At 37.3% G+C, this 9,183-nt stretch overlaps 1 protein-coding gene across 2 annotated transcripts in view; it reads left to right on the forward strand.

Moving 5' to 3' along the window:
- LOC105037359 (26S proteasome non-ATPase regulatory subunit 2 homolog A-like) overlaps nucleotides 1-7,860 on the forward strand; it is a 27,395-nt gene extending 19,535 nt beyond the window's left edge. Inside the window, exons 10-25 of one of the 2 annotated variants that reach the window (XM_073245481.1) lie at nucleotides 1,907-2,021; nucleotides 2,133-2,207; nucleotides 2,497-2,655; nucleotides 3,386-3,493; nucleotides 3,601-3,705; nucleotides 3,790-3,930; nucleotides 4,030-4,134; nucleotides 4,218-4,439; nucleotides 5,498-5,611; nucleotides 5,713-5,928; nucleotides 6,552-6,611; nucleotides 6,697-6,810; nucleotides 6,889-6,974; nucleotides 7,061-7,169; nucleotides 7,260-7,438; nucleotides 7,546-7,860. In XM_073245481.1, the coding sequence (XP_073101582.1) occupies nucleotides 1,907-2,021; nucleotides 2,133-2,207; nucleotides 2,497-2,655; nucleotides 3,386-3,493; nucleotides 3,601-3,705; nucleotides 3,790-3,930; nucleotides 4,030-4,134; nucleotides 4,218-4,439; nucleotides 5,498-5,611; nucleotides 5,713-5,928; nucleotides 6,552-6,611; nucleotides 6,697-6,810; nucleotides 6,889-6,974; nucleotides 7,061-7,169; nucleotides 7,260-7,438; nucleotides 7,546-7,621 (1,984 nt within the window). In that variant the 3' untranslated portion in view covers nucleotides 7,622-7,860. Of the gene's footprint in view, nucleotides 1-1,906; nucleotides 2,022-2,132; nucleotides 2,208-2,496; nucleotides 2,656-3,385; nucleotides 3,494-3,600; nucleotides 3,706-3,789; nucleotides 3,931-4,029; nucleotides 4,135-4,217; nucleotides 4,440-5,497; nucleotides 5,612-5,712; nucleotides 5,929-6,535; nucleotides 6,612-6,696; nucleotides 6,811-6,888; nucleotides 6,975-7,060; nucleotides 7,170-7,259; nucleotides 7,439-7,545 lie in introns of those variants that run through there. The other variant, XR_012135270.1, reaches the window with a different exon arrangement.
- The last annotated feature ends 1,323 nt before the right edge of the window (nucleotides 7,861-9,183 follow it).

The following is a 9,183-nucleotide window of genomic DNA, read 5'->3' on the forward strand; positions in this document are numbered from 1 at the left end:
ATATATATATATATATATATATAAATATAATTAATGAAAATCAACGATTTTAGTGTCATTGTGTAGATCTTTTAAAGATTTATTACATATGATGAAATCATACCAAAATCATAAAATTTTGGTATGATTTTTCTTTATTTTCTTACTTTTTCATTCTTATTCTTTTTTTTAGCCACCAAAACATAAAAAATAAAATATTTACTAAAAGAATAACACATTATCTTACTCCCAATCGAAAATTGTTGTCTCTTCAAAGAAGTGCTGGAATTTGACGGAATTTTTTTTCTTTTTTCTAATTTTTTCGGGAGCTTTCGATCTTTCGTGTTGTTGAAAGTCTGAGAACGCATCTTTTGGGAGTTCTGAGAGATCCTTTTGACTTTTACTGAGAAAAGAACGTCCGGCTGTCAATTAGGTCCCACCACAACACCCACACCCCCCACCCTCCATGTGCTGTCGGTATGGTTTGGTTCAACACCGAACTGTGCCGAACCAAGCCGTACCATCCGATTTTGGATGGTATGGCTCCGAACTGCTCGATTTGGTGCGGTTTGGATGGATTTTTTAAAAAATAGGCTCGAACCAGATCGGCTGGCCGTCGGTCCGGTTCGATACGCCCTGTATCGGACGGTTCGGCCTGGTACGGCATTCCATGATTTTATTTCTTTGTCATCTCACATTCTTTAAGAATGATTTAAATGTGGTTTCATGTGCGAGATGTCAATTTACAAGTGACATCACATAGCAGTCACCTATGATATCACTCCAAGGATATGCGGCAGAAGCGATCAAAGGATAGTTACTCTCTTTCATTGAAGTTACCACCCTGATATGTACTCACATGATAGCAGGCCTATCTGAAGATTAACTTCTTAAATTTAGCTAGGGATCCAGATTGAGACTATTGAATCCACTTGCCAAGCATCTTGGTATGGATGTTGTCACTCCAAGGCATGTTAATGCATAGCATGTTTTGAATATTACAACCTAATCTTGGAACTGATTGCAAGGTAATAGGCGCTCATGAGATATGACTTCCAATATGGATCAGTATGTCTGGGAAATGCATTAAATTGTGGCCAAGCCAGTGTCAGCGCAGAACATGTGTTATATTGGTTGTGAAATTTTTTGCAGTTGTAGAGGTGACACTAGTATCTGTGGATATGCCGATGAACATGCGCTTTCAGCTATATGGATGGTGGCATCAAGATTTATTGGTTACATACCATAACCATAACCATAACCATCAAGATTTAATAGTATTTCTATTGCAAGTTTCTCCATATCTTTCCTCAACCTCTGATTTAACTTAAGTCTTCCCTTTTTTTCTAGTCACAACCTTCAACAGAAACAAAGTACCTGCTGCCTCAAATCTATTTAACAGTTACATGCTTTTGGAAAAGTTTTATTAAAAAATCACCACAGAATCAGGTTTTTAGCATTTGCATTAGTGCTTGAGGGCATATTGTTCAACTACTGTTTGGTGTTTGGATTTGGCATGAGATATTGCCCATTCTATAAATGGGACTGTTTGAATTTGCATTTCCTTGGCTGCTAATATCTGCACAGATGTTCAAGATATTACTCGCCTGATGAAGAAGAGAAATAGGTTCAGATCCAAGTTTTGCATGGACTGGTCATTTATCTTATAAGCTTCTTTAGCTGCGTTGAAACCTCTCTCTCTCTCTCTCTCTCTCTCTCTCTCTCACGCACACACACACACATTTTCTCAATGATTTTTTACACTCTACATTTCCATGAGCTGTGGTGCTAATAACCAATCCAATCAAGTGCTTCTTAGTCAGTTATGCTTCTTAGATGCATCAAACTACAGTGACAACACTTGTCATTAAGTTTAACATGCTGTGCAAAATGTTGGAACAAATTTCTAATTCAATATGTTTTGCAGCTACCTCCCGAGTCCTGATGATGTATTGGCACTGGATATAGCATATACAATTTATATGAAGTTTGAAGACTACGCAAGTGCCTTACGTATTGCACTTTTTATTGATAACATTCAGGTCCACTTGTGAGCCTTCTAGTTTTCCAAAAAAAGAAAAAATACCTTCGCTGGCTGAACCAAGGTTTAGCTATCATGAACATGCTCTAATGAGACTTCATTGCCATGACAGTATGTGAAACAAGTCTACACATCGACAGAGGATCTGTTGTTGAAGAAGCAATTTTCTTATATTATTGCACACCACGTGAGCTATTCTTATCTTATTAAACATTTATTATTGGAAGCCTTGGTCAATTCAATTCCTTATGGTTGGGCACATGCATTATAACTAACATATACAGGGTTTTTGATGTTTACATAGTTTACATGTCCACTGTTTGCTCAAGTAAGAATCTGCATCATTATTTTATTGTGTTTGGTTTGAGCTATGTATATTGGTAAATTTGATGCTCCGCTATATATGTACTTTCTCATTATATTTCCATGTGATGTTTGATGATCTTGTTTTACTGATTATCTGTTCTGTAATTCAGGGATTAGCATTGGAGCTTGATGATAATATAGCTGCAGATGATGATGATAGGGAGGTCTTGCAGGATATAGTCAACAATGCTAAACTAAGCGAAGGATACCTTACTCTTGCTCGTGATGTTGAGGTCATGGAACCCAAATCTCCTGAAGACATCTATAAGGTGCTGACATTTAAAATACCCATTTATAATAGCCTGAGTATATCACACCTTTATTTTTTCTTCGTATTAACAAATAGAAAAATGGGTATGCCTTTCATATATTTTGTATTTGTTGAATCGAAAACACAAATATGGTCCAAAGCTTCTAACAAAAATGACAATTTGCTGCTTGCTCTTTGAGATTTGCTTGTAATGTAAATTTGTAAATTCCCCTTCCAGAGATTTTACATAGATTACTAATTAAGTCAGCAGCGGATAGCAATTCATGTTTAGGTTATGAATTTGGCCAACAAGTTATTATTGATTAACATTTGAATGTTCTAATGGATCCTTTGTTTAGTGAGGTATGGAGTTCATGCTTTTGTCTTGCTCCTCTCTTCCTGTCAAAGTTTTAATGAGCATTGGTTTTAGTAGTTTGCATGGACATATACTAGCATGTAGATATGTATTCAATTAAAGTAATGAAAATTCTGATGTATCATTTTTAAGGAAAGAGTTATGCACACAAGACATGTTGTTATATATTCAATTAAACAATGAAAGCTATGATCAAGATACATCATTTTTAAGAAAATGTCTCGCGTGTATTCAATTAAGAGAATGGAAGCTAAGATGTTTAAGTTGAAAGAAAATATCAAAAAGCTTATACGGAACCAAATATGTGGTTATCCATGCGTGCATTCCTTGCCTGTGTGCTTCATTTTAGTAATGCACATGCCTATCTTATTAGGTGCACTTGATTGATGGCCGGGCAAGTGCAAGTTCCAGTCTTGATTCAGCTCGACAGAATTTGGCAGCTACGTTCGTGAATGCATTTGTGAATGCTGGATTCGGTCAGGTAGCCATGAGTATTTTTTTTCCCTAATACATATGCATGCATCTTTCTATGTATTGTCATTTTTTGGTATATAAAGTAATCTGAATCTTCCCTCTGCTTTTGTGCAGGATAAATTGATGACTGTTGCATCAGAATCTTCAAGTGGTGGATCTTCAGGTAGTTGGTTGTTTAAGAACAAGGAACATGGAAAGGCCAGTGCGGCAGCCAGCTTGGTACAGTTTTTGTCCTTGTGTGTTATCTGCTATTGAGCTCTTAATGACTGTCACAAAATTGATGCCTTTTGTTCTTACTAACAGGGGATGATTCTGTTGTGGGATGTGGACTCTGGACTTGCTCAAATTGATAAATATCTGCACAGTAATGACAACCATGTTGTTGCGGGGGCTTTGCTAGGTGTTGGGATCGTCAATTGTGGTGTAAAGAATGACTGTGACCCTGTGAGTTATCTTTTGTGTGTTCTCACAGGAGCATAGAGTTTTTCTTTTGTTTGCAGTTTATCTCTTATGGAATTTCACTGTTTATTTTATTTTTTCCAGGCATTGGCACTTCTTATGGACTTCATTAATAAAGAGGACAGTGTCATTCGAATTGGAGCAATTTTGGGCCTTGGCATTGCATATGCTGGTTCACATAAAGATGAGGTGACATTCCTAGAGTTTCTTTTGTCTGTAACCCCTGATTATTACATGTTCCTGTTTTTCGCTGACATTCTTTGGAATATCAGGTTAGAGTTCGCCTATCACTTATCATGGGAGACCCAACAATGCCTCTTGAGGTTCTTGTATTTTCTGCCATCACCCTGGGGTTGGTGTATGTTGGTTCTTGTAATGAAGAAATTGCTCAGTCTATTATCTTTGCCTTAATGGACCGTAGTGAGACTGAACTGAATGAACCACTCACCCGCCTACTCCCTGTAGCCCTTGGCCTTCTTTACCTTGGAAAGCAGGTAGTATTTTTTTTTCGGCCTCCAGCTTCTTTTTTTTTTTTTTTGTATTTCTTGTATTTGATATTTTTTTCTCTAGCATCACTTCTGAAGTTTCATCTATGAAATTGCTACTTCCTTTCGAAAGCTACATTTTTGTTACTAAAAGCATCTTGTCAGTTGAACTTAGTCCAGGATTTCCTATTGGTGGAAAACTGTATATTATTGGAGTTATTTCTATTTAAGGGCTTGTTTGGATGTCCACGCCGAAATCCCATGGGATTCATGGGTTTGGACTAGTGCAACTAGAAAAAAAGAAGTGTGGGCTAGACTTATATTCTCAATACCCAAGGGCCTTTGGAGTGGGCTGACCCGAATTCAATAGGGAGAAAAAATTGATCAGCCCGAATCCATTTTTTCTCCCTATTGGATTCGGGCTAGCCCATATAAAAGAGAGTCTTGGAAGGTTGTAGACATAGGCTTAGCCAGCCTCTGATTCATTATTTTTTGAGGTTATGCTAGCTCAACCCACGAATCCTGTGGAATTTTAGGTCCAAATATCCAAACAGACCCTAAGTAGGAAAAAGGGACCTTGGCTTTGGTTGCTTTGTGTGGATGCTCCCGTCCCAGGTTTGATTGTATGACTAATTTGCTATCTCACCAAGAAGACTAATAGGATGGCCTTGTAGGTTGCATGGCTAGACCAAGAGTTGCCCTGTTCTCAATCAGGGTTCCAATTCAGAGTTTCATATGTGAGCGAGCTTGAGAGCCAGGTGTAGAATGTTCCTTCTTTTATTTTATTTTATTTTATTTGCTTTTTATGTGTATGTTGTATATGGTGGGGTGTGGCATGGTTATTTCTTGATCTGCCAAGTTTTTTGGTAAACTTTGGAGAAGGCATGTCGGTTTTTTATTTTTTTCACAAATTTTTGTTCAGTTGCAGTTATGAAACTATCTTGACTGCAGATATTACCTTTATGTCATGGACATTTCTATGTTATTGATTGAAGCATGCATTTCACGTGGTTGGTTAGCAGCATGGTTTATCATGTTCTTATCTAGTTTAACTCTTTTGTCTGCAGGATAATGTTGAAGCTACTGCGGAGGTCTCCAAGACATTTAATGAAAAAATTAGAAAATATTGTGATGTCACACTCTTGTCTTTGGCCTATGCTGGAACAGGGAATGTGCTTAAGGTCTTTTGTCATATCTGTCTTAACTCTTAACTATGGTGCAGCATCACTTTCATGAGAGTTCAGCTAGCTGATTAGTATCATCAATTTCTCTTGTCATGCAGGTCCAGAAACTTTTGGGGTACTGTGCTCAACATCTAGATAAGGGCGAGACTCATCAGGGACCTGCTGTCCTTGGAATTGCTCTTATTGCAATGGCTGAAGAATTGGGTCTTGATATGGCTATCCGGTCTCTGGAACACCTTTTACAATATGGAGAGCAGAACATTAGACGAGCTGTACCTCTGGCTCTTGGTATACTATGCATATCCAATCCAAAGGTAGGTCAATCTTATGGATGTTGGCTTTCCAGATTTGCCACATTACGTTGCTATTGAAGTTTCACACTTGGAAAAAGAGTAAAGGTGGGCAAACCACATCCTGATAATTCCATGTTTAGCAAGATGGTCATGCTTCGCATGACAGTTTGGTTTGTAACGATTGTTGAGTTTGACTTGATTCATGTATAGTTCTCAGTAGAGCAGTTGCAACTGACTTGTGTTTCTGCACAGCAGACTAAATGCTGTTGTGGCCAAATTTTTGTTTGGATACCCTGACCCTATATGTGATGTTGCCACATGGTCAGGAGTTGTTGAGTAGAGCAAGAAAATGAATAAAGAAGTGGGAGGAGGCTGTTGCTTCCCCACTCCTAAATTTTTGGTTTTAGGCATCCATTTTAAAATTTGATTTTTGGTACACCGAAAATCCTTGAGATGTGTTGTCTACAGACTCCTGCAACATGAAACTTTGTCTCGTGGCCTGGTCTTTTCAAACCTTTCAACTTGAATCTGAGATACCATAATGGCTGGGTGACCAAACTCTGAAAATCAGCCATCCTATCTTTAAGTCTAGAATTTTTATATTGATTATTTTTTTTGCGGCTTACAGAGTCCTGTTTGATCAGGTCAATGTCATGGACACACTAAGCAGACTCAGTCATGATACAGATGGCGATGTGTCTATGGTTTGTGCCCCTATACACTGAATTTTTTTTTTTTCATTTTATTTCATCAGGTCATTACTCTTTTAATCTGACATTTGTTGTGCAGGCAGCAATTATTTCCCTTGGCTTGATAGGTGCAGGCACCAATAATGCTCGAATAGCTGGCATGCTTCGCAACCTTTCAAGTTATTACTACAAAGAAGCTGGCCACCTCTTCTGTGTAAGCATAAATGTCCTTTCCCTTTGTATTGTAGCAATTCATAATTCTCAAGTCACCATTTTTCAAGTATATATGTAGGTGAGGATTGCTCAAGGTCTTGTACACCTGGGGAAGGGTTTACTAACTCTTTCACCTTACCATTCCGATCGGTTTCTATTGTCTCCGTAAGCATTTTCCTTGGAATCATCTCATCCCTTGATATGATAAACAAACATAAACCCCATAAATCACAATTATTCTCTCTTTACAGGACAGCTCTTGCTGGACTTGTTACTGTATTGCACGCTTGTTTGGACGTGAAGTATGTTATCCTTGGGAAGTATCATTACATGCTTTATGTCTTTGTCTTAGCCATGCAGGTGTGTGGCCTGAAACATCTAACCCATGCCTTTTCTTTGTAAGCCTGCAACAAGTGCTCAATAAATTTCAAGCTTCCTCTTTTATTGCAGCCAAGGATGCTAATGACAGTGGATGAAAATTTGAAACCTCTCTCTGTTCCTGTACGAGTGGGTCAGGCTGTTAATGTGGTTGGCCAGGCGGGACGGCCAAAGACTATTACTGGATTCCAGACGCATTCTACCCCCGTCTTACTTGCAGCAGGCGAACGAGCTGAGCTGGCCACTGAGAAGTATGATATGATGACATAATGAGTCGTTTGATTGCATATCTTTGTTTTCATTTATGTTTAATTGTTATCTTAGTGCTTGAATGTGTTAACTTTGTTTGTATATGCAGATATATTCCACTCACCCCGGTATTGGAAGGATTTGTTATCCTGAGAGAGAATCCGGACTATCATGATGATCATTAAGGACCTGCAACTGCACATCCTGCATGGAAGACCAGGTGAAGTAGGTGTATGCACTTGGTGTTAGTTGCACTGCTTTGTTTGAGAAACAGTGGCTCTGACAGCTATAAACACATGGTTCTAGTTTGGAGCCCGAATATATTGGTGAGAAAAGGAGCAGGGAAAGGGATGCTATGGTTGTAAATTTTAACAAACACAAGATAGATTTTTCCAAAGATTTTGTTTTTTATTTTCTTAAACTACATGCTACCTTGTCATTCCATTATTTTTCCTATTCAAATGTCTCTGTTTCCTCTTTGATGCAGAAAAATCCGTAGCGATTCTGTATAAAAAATTGTGAGAAATGGCTGAGCACTAGTTGTTCGGTTTCGCTTGCTCACACTTTGCCGCAAGCAATTTTACAACCTTCATTTTCATCTAGGGCAGCCGATGGGTCTGGTCGAATTGGGCCATATGCATAATTCTGGGCCAACAGTTTCATATTCGGGTCTTTGTTTAGGATCCAAAGCTCAGGTTGGATCAGGTCCATAGTAGATATTTTAAACCGAGCGGGTCTTTTGAGTCAGAGTATATACTTTTTAATTTCATTCAAGAAATTGATCATTTTTGACGTACAAGTTTGTGAATTATACTTTTTAAAATTATATATTGATATGTTTGAGAACGCTACAAAGAAGAGTTCATCAAAGTAATCAATGGATGTTTAAATATAAACAAGTGAAAGTAGGTGGGAGAAGATTGGGTTCTTGAGACAAGCAGAGAGAGATCACTTTAAAGGAGGAATGCTTCAATGAATTGGAAGGATATTCAAGTGAAAGAGGTCTCATGCAATTTCGGTTTTGGGTAGGTAGGTCGGGTTGGGTCTTTTCTTTTTTTGTCAACCCAAACTAGATCTGTACGGTACATGGATTGGATTAGGTCAGAAAATTTAAAATCCTGATTTGACTCAGTTTTCAAAGAGGATCTAAATTTTGATTCCACCAAGACCTATAGGTTTTTAAAGATCAGTTAGGTTGGGATCGGTTCAGGTCACAAGTTGACCTAACCCATTTGCAATTTTGCTTTCCTCCTTGATGGAGTTGACTTCCACCCCATTGAGCCACTATCACCCCCTATATATAGTTGATATATAGCCAATATCAATTATTTAAAAATATTTTTTACTATAATAGTATATTATTTTAATCCAAATATATAGTTATTGTGATACAAAAATGTTTATTAACATATAGATATTAGTACTACTTCTACATTAAATTTGTGGTGGAGCTTCCCTCAAAATAATAATCGTATGGCATTATTATTAATATTCTATTATTATAATTCTCATTGTAACAACTATTGTATATAGTTTAAATAACAAAATCATAATTAAATTAATATTATAATTAATCATTATTTTAAATTAATATAATCATTTTTTATTATATAGGAATATCAGATATTATAATATATAAAGAGATTGACTTGGCTATGTTGTGTGGATCTCCATTCAATCTCAATTTGGTATAAATTAGATAATTGAAATCCTACGTCAATGATTCAAGTTATTAGATGTAATTTAC

Source organism: Elaeis guineensis, chromosome 11 (genome assembly GCF_000442705.2).
Source record: "Elaeis guineensis isolate ETL-2024a chromosome 11, EG11, whole genome shotgun sequence".
Lineage (NCBI taxonomy): Eukaryota > Viridiplantae > Streptophyta > Magnoliopsida > Arecales > Arecaceae > Elaeis > Elaeis guineensis.